Here is a 23,692-nt window from a genome sequence, read left to right on the forward strand (position 1 = left end):
AAATGGTGTGCACTTGAAAAGAGTGAGTGCTATGCAATTACTGGGTGTGATGTTCTAGAAAGAGCAATTAGGGAAAAGATTAATGTTCTTGTTCAGATCTTCTATTTCTTGACTAATTTTTTGCCTACTTGTTCTAGCAATTGCTAAGAGAAGGGAATTCAACACATCAGCTATGACTTTGGAATTGTTTGTTTCTCCCTTTAACTTTGCCCATGTTTGCTTCACATGTTTTGAATCTTCCCTTTGGCTCCCACGCATTTACAGTTGAATGTCTTCCTGTGAACTCACGTTGACATCGTTATGAAATGCCTCTCTTTCTCTCTTCTCTTAAAAGTTTATTTTGTCTGGTATTAATGCAGTCACGCCGGCCTTCTTGGACTCAGTTAGTGTGGATAGCTATTTCCATCCATTCATTTTCAACTTCTCTGTGTCTTTTTACTTAAAATGTTTCCTCCTATCGTAGACAGTATACAACCGGGTCTTGCTTTTTTGCTGTTGTTAATCTATTCTGATTATCTCTGGCTTTGACTTAGAATGTTTATTCCATTAAAATTTAATGGAAGTTTTGATTTGGTCTCCATTTCATTATTTTTCTGCTTTTGCTTCTTTTTTCTCTTTTTTTTTCTGTCCTCCCTTTTCCTTTTTTATTTTCTTCTCTGAGTATTTTAATATTTTGTAACATTTCATTTTAGTGTATCTATTAATTTTTTGCCTATTAGCTGTTCATGGTTGCTTTAGGGATTAAAATCCACAGCCTTTCCACAGTCTTTTTAGCTTGACACTTACACTATTTCATGTAAAATACATTAAAAACTTGGCAACTGCATGGGACCATCTCTCCCCCCACCCTCTTTATGCTACAGACACTATAGATGGTGCCCCTACCTATACTGTAAACTCAAGGCAGTGTTAAAATTCTTTCTTTAAACACCAATATATATTTTAAAGAAATTAGGAGGAAACAAAACCTTTTATATTTACCCAGATGTTCAGTATTTCTGATGACCTTCACTCCTCCAAGCTTCTGTCTGGTAGAGCATCCTATCATCCTGAAGGAGTTTATTTGGCGTTTCTTTAACTGCAGGTCAGGGGACAACGAGTGTTTTATTTTTGTTAGAATGTGCCTTTCTTTCTCCTTCGTTCTGGAGGACGTGCCCTCTGGATACAGAATTCCGGGAGGCACAGAGTCCGCAGCCGTCACCGGGTGTGACCATGTGCAGGGTCACCACTTCCACCCGCGGGCCTGGAGTCCGTGTCACCCCCTCGCCGGGGACCTGGTGCCTCCCGTCATCCACTTCCACCCACGGGCCTGGAGGCCGTGTCACCCCCTCGCTGGGGACCTGGTGCCTCCCATTGATTTGGGCATTTGTGGCGTCCTGTGAATAACACCCTCTTATGGGGAATCGCCCCGAGCTGGCCCCTTGCTCTCCCCACCAGAGGCACCACCCATCGCCGTGTGTGACAACCAGCACACTCCATGGCCAGGTGCCCAGCCCTCGCGCTCCCCAGGATACCGCTCCAACACCCTTGGATGGAGCTGTTGGCTGCGGCCCCACAGATGGGACAGTCAGCTCATGGGGGGCGGGGGGGGGGCAGGCAACTCCCTTCCAGGCGAACCCCTGTCCTCCCAGGGAGGGGTCAAACGCCAGAACTTGGCCCCAAGCAGCTGAGAAACTGGGCTGCCAGGCAGCACACAAAGGCACGAGGAACGGCCCCTGTGAGTTTCTCACCCTGAGGTTATCGGGCCAACTGGCCTGAGCACTCACGGCTAGTCGGCTAGTCGCTGACGCCAGCCACCTGCTGGAACAGGCGTTACCTGGGCTCGGGCCGAGAGGCCCCAGCGCCGGCGACATGAGCAGCTCCGCCTGAAGGGGCCAGGCGGCTGACTGTAGTGTCCACCACAGCCCCGTACTGTCCCCCACGGAGCATGCAGCCCCCTCCACCCTGTCCACTGTGGTCCCCCCTCCACTCAGGGGCTTCACGTTCTCCCCGTTATTTCTGCCGCGTGAACCAGGGCACCACATGTCCCCAGACGCACGTGCTGGGCCCAGCCAGGGTCACCTCTGCACAGGTGTAGCAGCGGGGGGGGGAGGGACACATGGAGGAGACGTGGGGCGACCCAGGGGGTGGGGGGATGTGGGGGAACGTGGGGGGCAATGCAGGGGGTGGGGAATGTGGGGTGCAGGGTTCGTGGGGGAGGGGGCGCGGGGGAGGCCAGGTCGGGTAGGGCGCTGGAAGCGGCTCCGCCACCAGGGTGGACAGCTGCTCGGCCAGGACGCCCGAGAAAGGCGAAGGGGGGCTGCCCTGGGGCTGCAGGGGGACTTGGAGCACAGTGAGCGGCCCCTTCCCGCAGGTTCTACCTCATCAGCGGAGGGGCCCCTTTCGTCATCTGCGGCATCACGGCCGCCACGAACATCAGGAACTACGGGATGGAGGACGAGGACGCCGCGTAGTGAGTACCCGGCGCCGCGCGGTGGGGGCGGCGTGGCCCTGCCCAGGAGCGCCGTCCTCCCCACACGCGGGCTTCCCCGCCTCCCATCCCCCACTCCCGTCCCCCACTCCCATCCCCCCGGCACCGTGGGCTGGAAGGAGGGGTGGAGGGGGGTGCCCGCGGCAACAGTGCCGCCGCGCCCAGGACTGCAGAGCATGGACCCGGCTGAGTGTAGGAGCTGAGACAAACCCTGCCCCGTCAGCGCCCCGCCCACCGACCCCCTCGCTCTCGGCACCCCCGCCCTAGCTCTGCCGCCTCCAGCGCCCCCCACGGCCGGCAGGTGGGCTGGGGCCCTCGGCGTCGCTGGCCCTGCCCAGGCCGCTCCCGCCGTGAGGCCACCGGTCGGTTGCACCCGGCAGTGGCTACTGTGGGCTTCTCAGGCTCCGGGGCTGCAGGGTCCCCACTGGGCTCTCCCCAAAGCCGCCCCCACTGCCCTCCTGGGGAGGCCGGTCTGGCCCCCTCGCTCACAGGAGCCAGCGCCAGCCGCGGGTCACAGCACAGCCCCCGGCCGACCCTCGGCGCTGGAACCATGCCCCCACCCTCACACTCCTCCCCCTGTTGCCCCCCCAGGGCAAAGCCCCGCAGGACACGCAGGCCCTGTTCCCCCGGGGCTCACCCCTTCCTGGGCCCGGCACTGCGGCCCCACCAGGCCCGGATGAAGCTGGGAGGAAAGGCAGCTGCCCGAGAAAAGCAGCAGCGCCAGAGAGGCGGCCCGAGGCTCGGAGCCCAGGCCTGGCTGCCGCCTGCAGGCCACCACCACCGCCGGCGCCCCCAAACTCCCACCACGCTGTCTGGTGGCTGCAGGAGGGGCGGCCCCGTCCCGATTTCGTGTGTCTCCTTCTCTCACGATTGCCCTTCCGCGAGCTCAGGGAAGCGGTGACCCCTGGTCCCACCCGCTGCCCTGCCTGGTGCGACCCCCTCGCTGACTTGCTTTCCTCCCACAGCTGCTGGATGGCCTGGGAGCCCAGCCTGGGCGCCTTCTATGGGCCCGCGACCTTCATTGCCCTGGTCACCTGCGTGTACTTCCTCGGCACCTACGTCCAGCTGCGGCGCCACCCAGAGCGCAGGTACGAGCTCAGGGAGCGCGCAGAGGAGTGGCAGCGGCTGGCAGGGTCAGAGGCCGGCCAGAGCCCCGGGGCCCCGCGGGCCCCGCCGCCCGCCCGCGCTGCCCGGCTCACCTCGCTGCTGCAGAACGAGCACTCGTTCAGGGCCCAGCTGCGGGCCGCCGCCTTCACGCTGCTCCTGTTCGTGGCCACGTGGACCTTCGGGGCGCTGGCCGTGTCCCAGGGCCACTTTCTGCACACGATCTTCAGCTGCCTGTACGGCGCCTTCTGCGTGACCCTGGGGCTCTTCGTGCTCATCCACCACTGCGCCAAGCGGGAAGATGTGTGGCACTGCTGGTGGTCCTGCTGCCCCTCCCGTGGGGACCCCCACGCCGCGAAGCTCAGCGCCCGCCCCACGCTCGACGCCAACGGGGATGTGCTGAGCCACGCAGCCTGCCTGCAGGACTCACCGCGTCCCGGCAAGACGCTGGGCTTCGGCCATCCGCCAGCCGGCCACTGCAAGGTGACCGACCTGCAGGCCACCCAAAGCCACGTCAGCTGCCTGTCACCAGCCACGCCCTGCTGTGCCAAGATGCAGTGCGAGCAGTTGATGGAGGACGCAGCCCACGTCCACGTGCACGAGGAGGACGCCTTCGGGCATGACCCGCACCGGCACAGGTGCATCCAGGGCAGAACTAAGCCTCACTACTTCAGCCGGCACCGGGCAGCCGCGGCCGAGCGGGAGTACGCCTACCACATCCCGTCCAGCCTGGACGGCAGCCCCCATAGCTCGCGCACGGACAGCCCCGCCAGCTCGCTCGAGGGCCCAGTGGGGCCACACTCGCTGGCCTGCTGTGCCCAGGGTGACCCCTTCCCCTTGGTCAGCCAGCCCGAGGGCGGCGACGCCAGCCCCGTGCTCTATGGCTGTCCCCCACGGCCCGGCGGGGAGGCAGCCCACGGCCCGGCCCACTTGGAGATGCTCCGGAGGACACAGTCCCTGCCCTTTGGCGGCCCCAGCCAGAACGGGCTGGTTAAGGGTGATGCACGGGACGCTGCGCCCTTTGGCTCTGACAGCACGGGTAACATCCGCACGGGGCCCTGGAGGAACGAGACGACCGTGTAGCAGGCGGGGCTCTGTCACCTTCGCCCACACGGCCTGGACGTGCTTCAGAGCAGAGCCAGGCCCTTGGCCACATGAGGTGGGCAGGGGATCACCACATGACCCAGCCTTGGCGGCACCGCCACTGACCCCTTCGTTGGAGGACCTAAGCGGGAAGACGCTTTGGGCTACGTCGGCCTCCACAAGCCCCAAGGGCAGCCGGGAGGTCCACGTCCACAGTCACCTGCTTTCATCCCGTAGTGCCCAGTCCCCGGCAGCCCAGGGCAGAAGCCCACCCTCAGTGCCCGGCGGGTATCCCATCTGCCCTGCCACCTGCCTTGCTAGGCCTGGCCGCGGCAGGTGACGCCCCCGATATTTCCTAGTGTTTAATGTGTGTTTTCTGTTTAGGTTTGTTCTTCGGGACCAGCAGGCAGCCTGCCTGTCAGTCCAGAGCGCTCTGGGCAGCTGCCCCAGGCCCCTCCAGTCTCAGGGGGACTCGAGTCAGCACCTCTGCCCAGTGCCGGCTCCACCTTCACCCCCGCCCCACAGGCCTCAGAGCATCACAGACGCTGGGGCAGCAGCCGTACTCTGGGAGCACAAGGGCAGCGGGACTGTCGGTGACCCTAGGCTTTCCACGGGCCAGTGGGGTCTCTGAGGGGCCTGTGCCTTTGGAAATGCCCACATACCCTTTAATGTAGACTCAACTGACAGCCAGGGGCTGTCAGGGCTCGGTCCCGCCCACACCGTGAGCGTTTGGGAACAATAAAGTCCCCTGCCACAAAAAGAGAGGGTCTGGCATTTCCATGAACATCTGGGCACAAAGCCATGACTCAGAGGACAGATGTCGGTGACAGATATCCTTCTGTGACAGCAAGTGGCATGTCCCATGGGAAGGGGTCCACGGGTCCCCGTGGAGAAGCTGAGACACCCAAAGCGATGTGTATGTGGGCCTCCCTCCCTCCATCCCCTGGGGTCTGTAACACATGTGCACCCACACACACGTGCACATGTGTTGGTGCATGTACCACATACATGTGTGAATGTGCCACGTGCGTGCACAGAACACCGTACCTGCACAAGAGTGCACACACGTGCCCTGCACACAGCATACAGCACACGTGCCACCCGTGCACACACGTCTACTGCACACAGACATGCACACAACACGTTACACGCACACAGGATAGAGTGTTTTCCAGCCGTCCGAGCGCCGAGCTCTCCTTGCCCTCTGCAGCCTCATCACCAGGACTCGTCAGCGTCTGTGTCTTGGGCGGGGACTCCAGCAGGAGCAGATCCTTCCTCACACCCACCTGGGTTGGGGGGGGTGTCCCGTGTCCCAGGCGAGATGCCCAGTATCTGAGCACAGGAGCCCCACTTCCTGGATTCCTGTAAACCTAACAGTGACGTTGTAACAGACCAAGGTGGCCGGTACCTGCCCCGAGCCCCATATATCCTCACATGTCGACCAGACGGGCAACCGATGACCGCTGGATGGCTCCTGTCTCCACCGCCAACCGGCCTGCTTGCCCGCTCCTGCGGCTGACGGGACCAGCGCCCTGGGGCCGCGCTGGGTGGCTCCTGTCTCCACCACCGACCGGCCTGCTTGCCCGCTCCCGCAGCTGATGGGACCAGCGCCCTGGGGCTGTGCTGGGCACATGCTGCAGGCGCAGAGCCATTGACGAAATGCGGTGTTGTCCTTGTTGGCACTTTGGGAGGCTGGTTCATAGCATCCGCAAGCATCTCTCTCCCTATAGGGGGCAGGCCCACCATGGTGCCCGGGGCTGGGAGAGGCCGGAGAGCCACAAGGCTGCCCTTTCCGGCCCCTCCAGAGGGCGTCCCCCATCCTTCCTGACCCGGTGCCCCTGACAGACCAGAGAGAGCAGCTCATCATTCAGACCAAAGAGATTCGACCTTAAATATTAAACATCGTGTGTTTCAATATTGGTTCAGCCTCCTGAGTCCACTTGGAGACAGGCTTGTGACACCTTCCGTTTGCAGGTAATGTTTTCCGGGAATAAAAATCCACGGCACGACCACATCTGGGAGCGCCCCATGCGGACGATGCCTCCAAAAGGATGCAGGGCAGGAGGCCACAGCCACAGCCCATCACCTGAGGTCTAACGCTGTGTGTCACCCCTTCCTTTTTGCTATGTGTGTGCATACACGCGGGGGGGTGTGTATGTGAGAGTGTGCGTCCTGCGTGTGTGGGGGGGAGTGCACTGTGCATTCTGTGTTCAAGTTGGTCTGTGCACGTGTGAGTGTGTGCATGTCACACATTAGTCTGTCACGTGTGTGTGCATTGCGGGTGCACGTGCAAGGGTGGGACTGCGCTGTGTTGAGTTGGGTGGGTGCCTGTGTGAGTGTGCATGCGTGTGTGTAGTGTGAGAGCACGTGACGGTGAGCACGTGTGCACGTGTGAGCGCTTACGTGTGCGTGTGCATTGTGTTTGGGTCACATGGCTGCGTAGAGGTGTGAGTGTGGGGACGAGTGTGCGTGTGTGTGCGTGTGTGTACATGCCCTCCACAGAGAACCCCCTGGCTGCTGTGGGCTCCTGTCTGACTCCCAGGGTGCAGGCCTGGCGGCCTCACAGGGTCACTGTGACAGCCTCAGTCAGCCCGGAGGACTCGGGGAACTTGGCAGCCCTCTCCCGAGTGGTTCAGCCGGGGACGCGTTACAGTCCCTCCTGAGCGCTGGTGTGGCGTCATCTGCTGGGGACCTGGAAAGCGCTCGCCCGCGGGTCCGGCCAGCACTGCTGTCTGCGGGGAGCGTTGGTGCTCAGTTAAAGGCGCCTCCACCGACCCCCTCCCCGATTTCTCCAAGAAGCCCCTTGAGCCACCTCTGAACAAGCCACCCCCGGGAGCCCCTCCGGGTCTGTGGCGTTGCCTCAGCTGGGTCTGCAGGAAGGGGCTGGACTGGAATTTGAGGGGGGGGCACCCACTCTGTCTCTGATCCTGCTGGCCCTCTGGGCTCTTTGAGACGCAGTCGAGGAGAGCCTTGGGGCCCAGGAGCGGCCTCTGGGGGGTGGGGTCACAGGGCATGAATCACGGCTGCAAAGGCAGCTGTCCAGGGGCTGGCACATCGTGCTGGGCCTCCTGGGGGGCTGGGGTGGCAGCAGCAGTGTTCGCCGCTTTGGGAGGCCTGTCCTCTGCCAGGCTGGGGACGTTGGCAGGAGCGGCTCGCTCTCAGCTCCTGGGGCCCTGGGCAGGGGCGCAGCCAGCCATGCGAACGGCCACACGCAGACGTGGTGGCTGCGGCAGGGCCACGTCTGCCCTACGGGCACCCAGGTTGCCCCTGTAGTCCTGCCACCCGCCCCGAGACCCACGGCGTTGCCCAGGTGGGGAGGGGGCACTGGCGGGCCTCAGGCATTGGTGTCACCAGCAGCTGGACACAGGCTGACCGGCCAAGATTGGCCTGAGTCCAGGGCAGCAGGTGTGCGTGTTCTGCCCCTGAGGATGGCCGCCAACCCTGCCCTGGCCTGCACACCCCCGGGTTCGTCTCTGAGCCGAGGCTTCAGCAGCGGCTTTTACTACATGATTGATTATCAAACAGGCCCCTCGGGGCATAAAGTTGCCTGTTGGATCCAACATCAAAGAACATTCTGGGGCCTGCAAGCTGGGGAGGGGGCACCTCTGGTCCTGATAGAGGCCAGCTCTGCATCCCCCAAAAAGGTGGGACAGAGGGACAGGGTAAGAGCCCTGTGAGGACACAGGGAGCAGTGCTGCGGCAGCCACGCCAGCTGCAGGGTGGAGGGCGTGGCCCTGGTGGGCGCGGCCCTGGTAGGCGCCTGGGGAGGCCAGTGGGGGAGGGGAGCAAAAAGGCCACGTCGGAAGGTCTTGAGGACCAAATCGGAGAGCTTCAGCCATTCAGGAGGACAGGCGTGGCAGGAAGGGGCACACGGGAGACCCCTTGGCACGAGTGAGAAGGGCTCCCCCAGACGTGACCCAGGGCCCTGTGCGGCCACTTCTGGGAGGTGGGCATCCCCTCACGGCAGGCGGCTCAGCCTGCAGGCGTGGGGCTGGTGGCAGGACGGCTCCGCGGGCCCCACTCCGGTGGGCTGGGAGGGAGGGGTTGTTGGTTGGGGCCAGAGTGCACGTGGCCAAGTCCCATGGCCCACCGGCCACCTGCCTGGGCCTCCCATGAACCGCGGAGCCAGCGCCCTGAGCACAGACTTGCCACCCAAGGGACAGTCCTCCAAGGGCACCGGACAGCAGATCCAAAGGCGCTGGCCTGGCGTCTGAGGTAGACCAGAAACCCTGGCACCCAGGAGGGAGGGTGGCTGGGAGGCATGCAGGGCAGGGCTCTCTGGATCCCCCCACCGGGTCACGGCTCCACCGTCCTCTCCGCTGCCCTCACATCCAGCCTCCTGGGCACCACACGCCAGCAGCCTCGGCTCTGCTCTTTCCTGCTTGGAGGCCCATGCGGGCACTGGCCACGGACGGCCTCCCCCTCGCCCAGGGGGACCCAGGCCCTCCCGCCGCCCTGGGTGGATGCACTGAGAGTGACACTGGTTTATATCCACTCTCTGTGCACAGACATCAAGGCTTGCCTGTCCCTGGCAGCAGGTTACTTCTCACACACACAGCTCTGGCAACACCCCCCGGGTGGCCCCTTTCAGGGATAACCCGGCAACTCAGACGCGTGTGACCGGGGTCCTGGAGCGCAGGTCCCTCCCAGGAGCCGGTGTCCGTGGCCTGGTCCCAGGGTCGAGTCTCAGTCACTCAGATCCAGGAGAAATGTGTCTGTGTTGGGGCAAGTCTGGGGCCGAGGACAGACGATCCGCATCTCTTACGAAAGCCCGTGAGACTGAAACGCCGTCTCTGGGGTGCACGGACCTGCGTGGCGCCGCTGGCCACCAGGGAGGCCTCCCCCCCCCCCACCGAGGGCGGAGAGGGGGCCGCAGGGCTGAGCTCGGGGCGGGGGGAGCAGGGGGCGGCACGGGATGGATATGGTGGGAGCAGGGGTGTGGGGCTGCAGTAGATGCAAGAAATAAGATTTGGGAAGGAGGTCCCAGGTCATGGGGGCCGACTGGACGTGGAGTTGGGGTCTCAGGTGGGAGACCAGGGCCGTGTGGTCAGTCAGGGCGGGGCAGGCACAGGCCTCAGCAGTGCTCCGGCGGAGAAACCGGGGGGCAGAACAGCCCAGGAGTCAGGGGCTCAGCAGCCCTGGGGACGGTGGGCGGGGTCCCTGCACAGGCCACAGCCTCAGAGGGCAGGGGAGGCCGCAGACACACACAGGTACACGGGTGCACTCGGGCGCACCCACAAGCTCTGCTCAGGGACGTGCCCGGATAAGCACACGCGTGTCCCCACACACACAGGAGTGCAAGGAAGCACATGAGAGACATGCCGGCCTGTGTACACACACATGTGTGCACTCAGGCTTCTTTCACCCCAGCCCTCTCCCCCCAGAAGCAGGTCCTGTTCCCCACCCGGGTTCTTGGCCTTCCCCAATCAATTGAAATTGATCAGAGGTCAGACAAGAAATTCAGGCAAGGCTGTACTGGGGCCCCTGCTGCGGCAGTGGGGAGTGAGAACAAACAACAGGCTCCCTTGCTTGCTGGCTCCCTGGCGGGCGGGGAAGAGAGGGCGCGAGCTGGCTCCTTATATGGGGTGAGGGTAGGGGCGTGCCCGGGGCCAGGCCGGAAGGGTGGCGCGCGTGGTCTGTCCACCCCTTAGGTGATGTTGTGTGCAGGGGGCAGGGGCAGTGCCCTGCTTTTGCTCCAGGCTCTTCGAGAGTGGAAGGTGGGCTTTTTGGTCTCTTTGTGTCTTCTGGGTCCAGAATTGGCGCCAACTGCGCGTGCACACAGTTATTTTTATTTTTTTAATTTTATTTATTTATGTATTTTTTTAATTTAATTTACTTTGGCTGCTCCAGGTCTTAGTTGCGACACGCAGGATCTTTTTTTAGTTGAGGCATGCGGGCTTCTCCTTTGTGGCATTCAGACTCTTAGCTGCAGCATATATGCGGGATCTAGTTCCCCGAGCAGGGATCGAACCCAGGCTCCCTGCATTGGGAGTGTGGAGTCTTACCCGCTAGACCCCCAGGGGAGTCCCCACGCAGGTCTTTTAATCCCGCACTTTCTTTGTATTTTGTTGCTCTGGGAGACGTGTGTCCAGGTGCAGGCGCGCAGCGCTGCCACAAACGGTCCCAGGTCCCAGCCTTTCTCAGTCCCACTGAGGCTCTGACCTCCCTCCCACCTGGCCTGGCAGCCCCTGTCTGCTGTGAGCCCTTCCTCTCTGGGAACCCTGGGAAAGGAGCCCAGGTCCCTCCAGGGGGTCCCCAGCCGTGCCTCCAGGGGCCCCAATATCCCAGAGGTTGAGTGGAAAGTGGGTTGCAGGATCTTTTCGTGCCCCCGTGGGGAGGCAGTGGGACACCAAGAACTTCCCTCCATGGAACCTGGGCTGCTGGGGAGCCGATGCACGTCCTACAGACCCTCCAGTCTGCAAGGACTGGTCCCTGGAGACCCAGCAGAAAAGACAGTCTGGGAGCTGGGCCCTGCCCTCGGGGGCTGACACCCCAGCTCGCCACACGGGCTATGAGATGGGTGGTCACAAATAAGGAGCAGACTGTCGCCGGCCCCAGGAGCCAGGAACAGACCCTCGGGGCCCCTGCGTGGGGGGTTCCTGAGGAAACACACATGCGTGAGGGATACCAGGGCCCCCAAAACAGCTGGTGCCGTGCAGCTTCTACACACGTCACCCCATGCCAACGTCTCCAAACGGGGGTGGGGAGGGGGGGAGGCAGGCCTCCCGCTGTTTACAGACTGCCCCCACCGCCAGGTGGTCACAGTGCAGCTGGGACTTGGCTGATGAACAGCGGGCTCCGTGTGGCCTGCGGGCAGCCAGTCTGTGCCATCGCCGCTGCGAGGATGGATCCTGGACAAATGTTGGGGGGCCCGCAAAGGCAGGAGGACCCCCGTGGCTGGTCAGACGCTGAGACCGCCTCTCAGGGGCATCGGCAGAGGAAGGGGAGGCCTGGGGACCAGGGCACAGGGCACAGGGCTTGAAGGGTCTGCGTGGGGGCCGGGAGCCCAGAGTCCCGGGGGGCGAGACTGCGGGGTCCGGCGGGAAGCACAGGCCGGAAGCTGTCAGCTCCTCGAGGGGTCGGGCGGGTGAGATGCTCAGAGCAAGATTTAAGGGGCCCGAAAACTCAGTAATAAAGCAAGTAATGTTGTGACACAATATTTTAAAAAACCAAAATTGATACCAAAAAATCCACGGTGACCGGCATCAAAATCCTAAATGGAGACAGAATCAGTGTTACTGGTGGTCCCCCAGTGGCCCCAGTGTGGGTGTCGGGGATGCTGAACTGACACACAACTCAGAGGAGAGTCCACGCCCAGCATCTGCCGGGTCCTCACCAGAGCCAGCAACCAAGGCCGTTACAGGGCACAGGGATAGAACAGCCCAAAACCAGGTGAAGAAATGAGCCCAAACCAGGCAAAGCGGGCAGAGAGGTGCTGGACATGCCAGAATCAATTTGCAGACAGAGCAGCAGCCACCTTATCTCTCGTGCTGGAGACACACAGGCTATAAAAGTGGAAACGCTGAAGCTTGAGATGGGGCAGCCGAAGTGCCCGTCATCCTTGCCCCACGGCCGGGCCAAGAGGTCCAGGAGTGTGCACCTCACTTCACAGTTTACAAAGAGCTGCCACCTCTGAGCTGGGGCAGGGGGCGAGGCCCTGGGGGAGGAGGGGGCCCACGGCGGGTGTACAGTCCCTTCAGCCCCGCGGCGCTGGGTCCAGGAACCCTTGCAGGGTGCAGGGGAGTCGGGGTTCACAGCAGACGGCGGCCCTACCCGTGGCAGTGTTCCCTCCCACAACCTGCCAGCAGCTCACAGCGACAGGATGTGGTCAGAACCCCCACCTTCCCTCATCTTGTCCTCCCCACACTCCCAACTCAGCGCCACCTGGGGAAAGCGAGCTCCCAGCCTCCTTCAGGGCACAGCTGGGAGCCTCCACCCACAGCCTCCGCTCCCACCTGCCCTCCGCTCACTGCCAAACCCAAGTGCCCAAGCGGGCCCGGCCAGGTGCCTTTCACACGTCACCCGTCAAATGCTCACATCCAGCCTCATGAGCAGGCTCAGAGAGGTTGAGCAAATTGCCCAGCGTCACACAGTCAGGAAGGGCAGAGCCACAGCATCCGTGACCAGCTCCCCTGGCGGCTCCAGGGAAGCAGCGCAGAGGCCACGTTCACCGGGCCCCAGCCTGCCTCCTGCACTGCACCAGACGAGGGGCAGATGGGGGTCGTCCATCAGCCAGGGACCCACCATCTTCACACAACAAGCCAGTGGCAGGCTCGGCTGTCTGTCTGCAGCCCACAACCCACGTCTCTTCCCCGCTTGGTCCACGTCCTCACAGCTTGAGAGCAGTTGGGAAGTTCTGGGGATGCTGGTAGCCTCTGTGTGGGCTGGGAACCCAGAGCGGGTCGGGGGGGCCCTTCGGAGCCACCTTCGCAGGAGGATGTGGAGGGGCCCCTCCTGAACCAGGGAAGTGGCATCGATGGATGCATGGAGCTCTCCAGGTGAAGCCTCCTTCAAGGCCTCAGACTGAGCTCATAGGATAAAGATGACGGACAAGTAAAGAAACAATTCTCTCATTTCCTACAAATGCTCCAAAAACTCTGGCAGGTAAGTACAAATGCCTGGGAGGAGCACCTTCTGGAATGTCCGTGAACACGTGGAATTCACTCCATGAGCTGCATGGAAACATCCTTCACAGAAAGTGTTGGCCTCGGGTTCCGGGGGAGAGCAACACCCTGCCCGCAGAGCTTCATCATAAGAGGAGGGTCACAGCCAGCAGGGCTTGCAAACCCCACCCAGGGGAGAGCCAGCTGGGGTTTGGGGATGAAGGATAGAGCTGAACACCTGGTAAGAAACGAAAAAGCCCATTCAAAAGTCAGACGGTGGGAAACACTGACGGGCGGTGGCCGAGGGACCCCTGAGAAGGCCTAGGAGCTCAGCCCGTGTCCCCAGCTCCGTGGAAAAGTCTCCAAAGCTGTGTCCTGCAGAGACTTTGGGAAGAGGATGCTGGGAAGAGGCAGGGCATCCCCAAAGGGAAGAAACCTCAGGGAGTTTGGAGCAAAGGGGAGACAGAGACCCAGGACAACAGGTAGCTCCTGTGCCCTGCTCCCCCTGTGGCCCAACGGTCCTTGTGTTCAGTATGTCAAGCAACAGATAAAAGAGGAGAAATATAACCGTGTATCTGAGTTTCAAATCTTTTCACCTTTTCCTGAGAAACGTACCCCACTGAAGTGAATTAAAGGGAGTTTCCGCTATTTTTCAAGAAACGTAAGACATCACCATCCAGGAAAGACGGTGGCATTTCAACATTTTGCTTACAGGGACCCACGGTATTAAACCAATTCTGCTTTTCATACATAGGGCTAAGAGCCAATAAGCTCCACGTCTTGGCAATGTCTTGTTTAAACTGGGTTTAATTGAATTTATTCTGGAATTTTGTTTTTAAAGATCAACATTTGCTTTATGAAGGATCAGTGCTAGTCTAGGGGCCAAGAAAGTCTCAGCCGGCCCTGCCTGTCAAATGAACGGACCCCCTTCACATTACAAAGGGACTATTGCCCCTCCACTGGGGGCAGGGGTACCAATCACAGCAAAAACCCTTTCTGAAATTGGTTCCATGAACAGAAACAAAGAAAAAGAATGCTAGTGCCCGTGAGAGGCGTTGCTATACTTACAGACCCAGGACGGGTGCGCCCACCTCAGGGAAGGGCTAAGCCTTTGCCGGGACCCTCCGAACTTACCCGAAATCCATGCCAAGCTTTTCATTACAGAGAATCCAGAGCAGTGGAGGGAGCGGAAGAGATGCCTCAGGCGCCCCCACCCCCGGCACCACGGCGTGGCAGTCAGGGCTCCGCCCTCGAAGGACCACAGCGTGAGGGCAGCAGGACCGAGATGCAGGAGATGATGTGTCACAGTTGGGTGGATTTGCTCCCAGACTACAAAATTAGTCTACCTTAGAGTTAGCACACTCACGGAATAAAGGAGAAGATCAAACCATCACCTTAATAGACACAGAACAAGCATCTGATACAATTCAACATCTATTTGTGATTTTAAAAGAACACTTGGCAAATTAGCAATAGAAGGGAACTTCATTAACCTACAAAAACCTACAGCAAAATTATCCCTGACGGTGAAGAAGCAGAGCCCAGCTGCTCACCTTGGGAACTCAGCCAAGAGGACCATCTCACCACATCTGCTGGGTGCTGCGCTAGGGTCCCATGGGGCAGTGAGGGCAGGGAGAGGCGTGGTGAGGATGAGAAATGGAGAAGCGGGACTTGTTCCCAGGGAGTGTGATTGCTCCCACAGCAAATCTAAGTCCGTCTCCAGGTCAGAACCACTCAGTTCGTGGTTAGCACATTGCTGGACACGACGTCATCGGACAAAAGCCAATTTGAAACTGATTCACTTCGCTATACAGCAGAAACTAACACAACGTTGTAAACCAACTATACTCCCATAAAAATTAACTTTTTAAAAAGAGCCCATTTGACTCCTGTAGGCCAGCACTAAACAGGAAACAAAAATTCTACAAAGATACAATTTACAATAGTACCAAAATACGCCCAATATTCATGATAAATACGATAAAAGAAACGCAAGTCCTCCTCACAGAAAACCACAAAATATTATCAAGAGACAGGAAGGGAGCCTGATTCTAAGGGGAAAGACCCACACTCGGCGTTAGAACACTTGCTGCTTCTCAGGCTCGTGTGCAAGCACACGCCACACCACGCCACTCACACCCAACAGGGTCGTGACGGCTCGCAGCAGGCGGGCTCTCACGGGGCCGAGCCCAGACGTTCCTGGAGGAAAAGGAGGAGGAGGGGGCGGGGGGGTGGGAGACTCGGAGCACGGGGACTTCTGCAAGGCTGAGCACAGACCAATGGACAGACTCACACACGTGCACACTCGGTGTCTTCCCGGCAGACTGAGGCCGGTCAATGGACGCACGCGTGGACTTAAACACGAGCATCACCTCTGACCCGGCAAGAACACGTGCAGGTACACCACGCGAGCAAAATACGTGGAGGTGACACCCCAGACCTAGAGTATGTCTGGATGCCCAGACATCTGTCAGTGGTGGATGCGTGCATCTAACACCACTCAGTAAAAGCAATGAGCAGATTCCCACTCCCAGGACAGCTCTGAGTGAGAGAAGCCAGACAAACAAAGAAAACGCGCACCGTGTGATTCCATTTATACAAATTACCAAAAAAGAAAAAAAATGAGCAAAACTAAACTATTTCTTTAACGACATATGCTTAGTGGTAAAACTATATGAAAAAAGAGAGTAGAGGAGTCTCTTCTGCAAGGGTAGGACAGTGACTGCCCTCGGGGTGCAGGGGGTGGATTGGGGGGACATTGCCTGCTACTCTGTCTAATAGATCAGGAGGGTGCCCCTCTCTCCCTGGATGTCCTGATTTGCAATTTACAATAAGTTTCCCAGCGGCCCTTCTCTGGCACCCCCAGGACCTGCCCTCCACGGGCTGTGACTCCCCCTTGCTTGGGGCTGGCTCCCCCAGGGGCTGGCAGCTTTATCTTTGGCCCAACAGAAGGCAGGCTCACTGCCGTCACCTGATGCCGGACAGGTGTCCACACCGGAGCCAAGGAGCTCCGAGGTGGAGCCCCAGCCCTCCAGCCCAGCTGAGCTCTGGGGCCAAGACGTCACCTGGGTGTTCACAGGGGCAGCAAAGACCAGCAGTGTGGTGGGGGCATGGGACATCCACGGTCAGGGTTAGAGAGACGGGTGGTTTAGCCCAGGGAGCTCGCATGTGACGGCATCAGAATCACACGGTGTTGGGGGGGAAGGGTTAGAGACGCAGCTTCCTGACCAGGGTCCCCCCGTCACTCTGCCCACCTCTGATGGGGGCCCTGCCAGCTCCATCCATGAGGGGACCCCAGTCTCTCTCAAGCTCCCCAGGTGTGAGAAATTGCATCTGGGGTCTTTGAATGCTCCCAGTCGGGCATGTTCCCTAGCAGGACAGCTGGACCGGCGACCTTTGTGGGTAGCGACCTCACCCCATCCGTCACACTGTGAAGCACTGCAGCACGCTTCGAGAGGTGAGGAACTTGGCCCCGGGCGTGGGCAGCGCGTGCCGGGAGATACGAGCCCGGTTTGCGCCCCCTCCTGGGAACCGTGAGCTCCCTCACGCGCTGAGCCCGTGACTCGGCTGCACATTTGCGTGACTAAGGACATGGAGGCGGCCGATCCACACGACATGCGTGAGTAAAAGGAACTGGTCTGGACCTGTGGGCGGTGCAGTGGCGCCACTCACTTCCACAGAGAGCGTGTGCACGGGAAGCAGGTGCTGGAAGGCAAGAGGGGCACGAGGGTCCTTGGGGACAGTACCTTCAGGAGGGCTTCCACGCCTGGGGGCAGGGCTGTTAGATCCTGGGGCCCAGACCTCTGGGGAGGGTGCCCCATGGGTGCTGGGGTCCCTGGGGTACCCCATTCCGCCCCCCCTGCCCGGGAAGAGGAGTGGGGCAGGGGCTGCCCTCAGCTGCTCAGGGAGGCGGCAGCACGGGGACGAGCCAGAGCGTGCAGAGACCAAGTGACAGACACGGAGTGACGGCCACCAAGTGACAGGACGGCACAGGCTGCCCCAGCAGCAGGTGGGCGGTCTAGGTCCTGTCGCCAGGAGGAACATGGTCAGAATATTTCGATACTGTAAAATGAATCTCATGGTCACTGGAAACAAAAATGCTAAAAATTTTTACTTAATAAGTATTCATTTATTAAAACTTACATGCATTTTTGTTGCAAAGTATTATGGAGAATCTACAGAAACTTTTAAGCATAAAAATATATCACAGTAGGATAAAATTCTGGCTGAAGTTAGATAACAATAACGAGTTTAAGGAAAATGTTATGATGAAGATTTCCGACTATGAAAAAAAAATGTTTATGTGTTTTTTTCTAAATGATTGATAGTGGGTATCAAAACCACTTTGGTTTTTAGGTCCTTGGATATATTTACAGGAGTGACTAACAGCTTTATTTCAAAATGTCAATAATTATACCACGCCAGAAATTACATTCTTCGCAATTACTTACATTTCTTAATTTTTCAAAAATGTAGATGTCGACTTCAAAATGTACACGTGGTGTGACAGCTTCTCAAAATCTTTCAGGGAAAACAGGAGCTTTGAAAACCCATCCTGCACCACTCCCTCCCACCCCACATTCGGCCTGATCTACTGACAGCCGCTGACTGCACGGCGGAAGCCAGGAGAGAGCGTGCCTGGGGACACGCGTGGCGAGGGCCCAGCCTAGCCTGGAGTACAGCCTCCCTGGTCACTGAGGGCGGCCGGGGGAGGGCTGAGGCCTGAGGCTCGGGGGTGGGCAGGCAGGGCGCTTGGGCTAGGACCTGCTTGGAGACAGAGGGAGGGTCTTGGAGGAGATGGGGGTGGAGGAGAGTGAGTCGACGGGTCAGGGAAGAGCAGTGAGGAGACGGGACTCCGCCTGGTCGCGGCCTTGGCCGTGGAGCTGACCGTGCGTCCAGGAAGCCTCTGCAGGATTCTGGCAGCGCCTAAGAGTCCCAGGAAGCAGACTTGCTCACTGGGCATGTGCTGGACGTGCAGGTGGTGGGGAGAGGCTGGTGCAGAGGCCAGGGCGAGCGGGCCCTCGCGGCAGTCTGCTCGCGAGGGCTCGGCCTGTTTGGAGCTGAGCTTCAAATTAACTTTGAGGGGCGCCCAGGACTGCCTGGACGTCCTTGTCCCATTTGCTCTGGGAAGGTTGGGGGTGCCTGATCTAGACTTGGTCTGATCTCGAAAGTAATGTCAGTCATGTACCAACACTGACGAGCACCCATCACGCCCGAGGCACCAGGACACAGGGTGCCACGCCCTTCCAGGGAGCAGAGCTTGCCATAAACGCGGGCAAGTGTGCAAACACACAGTGAGACTCACAACACACCCAGCAGAAGCTTCTGGTCACTCCACTGAACAAAGAAGACCAGTGACCACAAACACTTTGGGGAAGCAGGCGGGTAGAAGAAGGAAGGGCAATGCGGCCCCTGCCAGGTGCCTCCCTAGGGCTCCTGCCAGCCCCTCCCCACTGGCCCAGGCCCCCTGGTCCCTGCTTGACCGAGGAGATGGGACACGCCCACTAAGTGCTTTGAGGCTGTAACAGCCAAAGCTGACTCAGCCGGCATCTATAGCCCATTTGTTCTGCATTTTACCCAAATTGGATGCACCTTTTCCCAAAGTAGACAATGCCATTAGGCCCGGAACCATTGGCGATGACACTGCTCCTTCAGTCAAGGGGTTTGCATGCCACCCCCCAATTCAGTCCTCAGCCCAGACTCCGGGCCCAGTTGCAGGGAGACCTGAGAACCAGGTGATAAAGTTGGCATCTTCCCTTTGGGCCCACAACAGCTGAGACCCCCGGAGGGTGTTTAGGCTGGATGGCGGGTGAGGGGTGTCAAGGCCACACGCAGGCTTCAACAGCCTTCGACGCCAGCCTGGGACAGAGGGAAGGGGCAGCCCCCCGCCCCTGCAGCACAGGGACCCTGCAGGCAGGGCGCTCGGCTCCGTGGACGCAGGGTCCGAGTACAGGATGCAGCTGGAGCCCCAGGGCTCTGGAGCAGGGCCTGCCTCCCTCTGAGACCGGGTGGTGCCCACCGACAGCCCAGGCACTCATCCTGAGACAGATCTTCTCCAACTGCTGCTGTCCTCACCTACCCACCCGCCCGCCCTGGCTACTGCTCCCAGCTCCCAGACAGCCAGACCCACTTCTCTCAGGTGCCTTGGATGGGCTGTACACAGTGGGGCTGCCGGCACCCTGGCCGCCAGACTGAGGCCTCGCTGCCCACGTTTCTCCCCTGACCGGGTGCTCCTCACCCACCTGGGGTCACATCACAGGGCCCCCGGGGCCACGAGACCTGGGCCGGGATAGAATTAGTCCCCTGCATCCTCGGACCTGGCAGGACCTGCTGCGAGTCAGCTTCCTTCGCCGAGGAGCATTTACACTGTGGCTGCTGTAAGCCTGGCCGCAGTGCCCACCGTCTTGTGGGAGCTCTGACCCCCTGCTCTGCGCCGGGGGAGGGGGCCCACCCGTCACCCTCCTGCAGAAGACGTGGAGGCTGTGCTGTCTGGCTCTTTGCTTCACTGTGAGGGGGCACCCTCCCTGGATCTCTGCCAGGCTGGGGTAGGGGTGTCCTGCTCTCTGCCCAGCCACAGGCCCTGGCTTGGGGCAAGGCTCGTCCCTGTGCTGAGGAAACCCGGTGAAGGGGTTAGTCACGAACCAGCAGGACTGCCAAATTGAGGGAGAGCTTTTCTGTTCTTTTGGTTCCCTTTCCACACCGAGGAGGCAGGCTGGCAAGGTCTGGATGAAGCTCTAATTATTGGTCCCCCATCCATGAGACCCTAACTCAAGAAAGGGGCAGGCCAGACGCCTACCGCTCAGACGGGTCTACTCCCTGGACTCTACCCCATTCTGCCCCCCCTGCCCGGCCCCTCCAGCCCTGCCTGGCCCTCCTGGGCACCTCTGCAGCCGCCCCTCCCCACCTCCCCGCGTGGACTGCGGCAGCCCCGCCCCTGCCGGCGGGGGCAGGGAGCGAGGGTGACAGGGCGGAGGGTGGCCCAGCCGCCCGGCACTCTCCACGGGCTGGGCCGCGGCCCTCCATCCGTGCGCCCACAGAGCCCGCGGCTGCCCGCGACGCACCGCTCAGGAACACCGGCCACAAGGCTGGCCGCGCCCCCAAACGGTGCCTACCGCGCACAGGCCTCCACCCCTCCCCACCCCCCCCGCAGTGCATCCCCCAGGACAGCGGCCAACGTCCCCGAGGGACAAAGTCCCCAGAACACCCTCGGAAGCCCTAGGCGCCCCCAATTGCCCGGCAAAGTGAGCACGGCCCTGCGACCGCCCCGACCCCCAGTCCCGCGCCCAGGTGCCCCCACCCCCGTCCCCGCTCTGGTGACACTGCGGCAGCGCGCGGGCGGGGCGCACCGGGGGCGGGGCCGGCGTGGGCCGCGGCGGGCGGCGCGGGGGGCGTTACCATGGCGGCCGTGCGCGCTTAGCCTTCCCGGCTCGCAGAGTCAGAGCCTGTTCGCGGAGCCGGAGGCCGGGGCCCCAAGGCCGCTGGGGGGGCGAGGCCAGGCGGGGGGCGCCGGCCTCGCGTAGATCTCGGGCGGCAGGTGCGCGCGGCGGCTCAGGCAGTGAGTGAGAGTACGGCGCCGCCGGCGGCGCACGGAGGATGCAGGCCATGGACCCTGCTGCGGCGGATTTTTACGAGGAGGACGGCAAAGACTTAGACTTCTACGACTTCGAGCCGCTCCCCACTCTGCCGGAGGACGAGGTGAGCCCCCGACCCGCGCTGGGACCCCCACCGTTCCCCACGGAGGGGTTCGCGGAGAGACCCCAGGCCCCCTGCCCCCGGGCCAGGTCCTGGCAGCGGGGGGATACCAAAGCCCTTCTCACCAGCAGCACCAGCCTTCAACGTTTTCCCCCAGAGGGGACAGGACCGGGGGATGCCACCTGGGACAGCAGCGGGTGGGCTGTCACTGAAGAAGTTGGCGCCCTGCGGGGGTGGGCTCCGGATTACGAATGTCGGGGGGGATGAGCGTGGGGGGCGCTTGCGGCAGGGCCCGAGCGCTGTATTCCTCCTTGCGGAGACCCTAGGAGGTCAGCGGAAGGCGCCAGCAGCAGAGCCCGGTCAGGCCAGACTGCTCAGGAGCTGGGGGCAGGGGAGGCCTCCATGACTGAGGGCTGATTCCTGCTCATAGAGGACAAAAGTGGCCTTCAGTCAGGAGCCCAAGTCCTGAGCCCCCAGCCAGGGTGCAGAGGGGCCAGGGTCTCTGTCACATGGGGCTTCTGGCCATTAACTGGGCCACTCTAACCGCGACTCTGTCAGAGACGCCTCCGCACCCGCCTGGGTTTGCCCCTGTAGCTCTGGCTTCCCCGTAGTGCCCCACAGACCGTGGGTTGGGGTCAAGTGAATAAACTCCGTGGCCCTTGAACAAGCCAATCCCCGCCACACGAGAGGTGGCCCCCAGAGGACACAGCTGCTCCCAAGAAGACCCTCTAGTCTCGCAAGGCTGGGGGTCTGTGCAGGTGCCCTCCCAGCCCCTAGCAGGTACAGGCGCCCATCCGTGGGGTCTGCTGGCGCTGTTGCAGTGTTGCCCTCTAAATGACAAGACCCTCCATGTGCCCATCTGGTCAGGCCCACCAGCGAGGCAGACCCGGCCAGCCCCTCCTGGGCTAGAGGGGGTTCATAACAGCTGAAGCTGCGGTCTCCAGGTCCCTCGCCCTCAGCTGGCCCCTGCCCACTTCCCCAGCAGAGCTGGTTCTGAGGACAGAGGGGCTCATGCCCTAGAAGCAGTCCTTCTGGTGGCAGAGTCTGTTGAGGCTGCCGAGGCAGTGCCCCGGGGTGGGGGGGTGTGCTACCTCAACACCCCCCCCCAACCCCGTGGCCTGGATTCGGCGTGAGAGAAGGCTGCGGAGAGGAAAGGCAAGGGAATAAAGAACCGTGTGGATATCTCTGTGACTTTGATGGAGCAAGAAAGGGTGCTCCCAGCCGTCAGCCTTCAAACGCTCCCCCCGGGAGGACGCGTTTCCAAAGTGTCTGTTGGGAGACTCACGTCCCCCCAGGTCACTCTCCAGGGCAGACGCAGAGTATGTGCTTCTCCACGTGGGGCCTCTGCACTGGCTGCCCCCCCACTTCCAGGGCCTCCTCCGTGCCTGGCACACCGAGCCGGTGACTGATGCCAAATAAACAGGACAGGCAGAGCCGGGATTTGGACCCAAAGCCTCAATCCCGAGCCCACCGTCTGTCCTGCGGCCGTGCCCTGAGGCCTCCTCCTAGTAACAGTGTCCCCAGCGCCCCTCGGGGCTGGAGCGGCCCCCAGCCGTGCACAGTGCATGGGGCCGGGGGTCCCCATCACCCTGTGGCCGTCACCTCCAGGTGAAGTGGGACGCCGCCTTTGTGGTAGCATCCAGCCGGGAAGCCCGGGGCTCCTCAAACTCCTCGCACCCTCCCTGGCGAGAGAGGCATTGCCTTTGGGTGTGTTCTCATGAAACAGGAGGAATGTCCCTGCTTCCTGCACACGTTGGGTGCGGTTGGTGTTGAAGGTTTTAAATCCCCGCCAGGGACATGTGACCGCCTGGTACAGCGTTGTGTAGTCAGGTTGTATCCGAAAAGCCATCCTGCGTGAGAGGAAGGAGGGCCATGCGGAGGAGCCCCCGGAGGGAACCGTGGCCAAGGACAGCGGGCAGCTTCCAGGGAGGGACGGTGGGTGCCAGACCCAGGACTGTACAAGCCACATGAGACACAGGCATTTGCTGGTTATACAGCTAATTATATCAACTGACCACGGTGAGCTCAGGAAATAGAACCCTGTGGACCCCACCCCGCAGGAGCCCCTGGAACGTCCATGCCCCATTGTGACCCCAGAGAAAATCCAAATTGCTGGTGGACACGTGAGAAAACGTTTGACTTCATTATTATCGGGCAGCACAAAATACACCCGCTGCGAAAACCTTCCCACAAGCGCCAGGTTAGCGAGAACCGGAATGCTGGACGGTGGCCCGAGTCGGCGGGGAGCGGGTAACGGCCCTGCTCCTCTGCCAGGCTGTAGGGGGGATGGAGTGGACCAGCCTCTTTGGAAAACAGTCTGGCATCCGATAGTGGGTGGGGATGCCTGCACTTGTGTCCCAGCAACTTCAGTCTGGGCACCTGCCCCAGAGACACATGACCCATGGGCCAGAGACCCCCGGAGGGCGTGCTGAGGGGGCCGGCACCGCCCAGCAGGGTCCTGGAGGTCCCTGGCCACCTGCAGGCAGCCCCGCTGCGTCGGTACAAGCTAAGGCCGGGGTGCGGATCCGGCAGACCCCAGGGCATCTGCCAGGCCCCAGACTCCCCCAAGGGGTAAGGAGTCCAGCGGGGCATCTCCCCAGCATCTGTGGGCCGGGAGCTGGGCTGGGCCTGGGGATCTGAAAGCAGGTGGGGAGCATTTGAAATGCAGAATGACCCATGGGTCCTGCGGCCCCACGTGGCCCTGGCTCGCAGTCTGTGTCTGCGGGGCAGGAGCTCCCGC

General features: G+C 61.0%; 2 protein-coding genes across 4 annotated transcripts in view; both read left to right on the top strand.

The window, feature by feature from the left end:
• Positions 1-6,558, top strand: part of ADGRA1 (adhesion G protein-coupled receptor A1) — a 35,592-nt gene extending 29,034 nt beyond the window's left edge. For all 3 annotated transcript variants that reach the window (XM_032608600.1, XM_032608602.1, XM_032608601.1), the window contains exons 6-7: positions 2,354-2,452; positions 3,436-6,558. In XM_032608600.1, coding sequence (XP_032464491.1) covers positions 2,354-2,452; positions 3,436-4,657 — 1,321 coding nt within the window. In that variant the 3' untranslated portion in view covers positions 4,658-6,558. The remainder of the gene's footprint in view (positions 1-2,353; positions 2,453-3,435) is intronic.
• A 14,243-nt stretch (positions 6,559-20,801) lies between these two features.
• Positions 20,802-23,692, top strand: part of KNDC1 (kinase non-catalytic C-lobe domain containing 1) — a 60,730-nt gene continuing 57,839 nt past the window's right edge. Inside the window, exon 1 of the mRNA XM_032608603.1 lies at positions 20,802-20,955. Coding sequence (XP_032464494.1) covers positions 20,854-20,955 — 102 coding nt within the window. The 5' untranslated portion in view covers positions 20,802-20,853. The remainder of the gene's footprint in view (positions 20,956-23,692) is intronic.

The sequence above is a fragment of the Phocoena sinus genome, chromosome 16 (genome assembly GCF_008692025.1).
Source record: "Phocoena sinus isolate mPhoSin1 chromosome 16, mPhoSin1.pri, whole genome shotgun sequence".
Lineage (NCBI taxonomy): Eukaryota > Metazoa > Chordata > Mammalia > Artiodactyla > Phocoenidae > Phocoena > Phocoena sinus.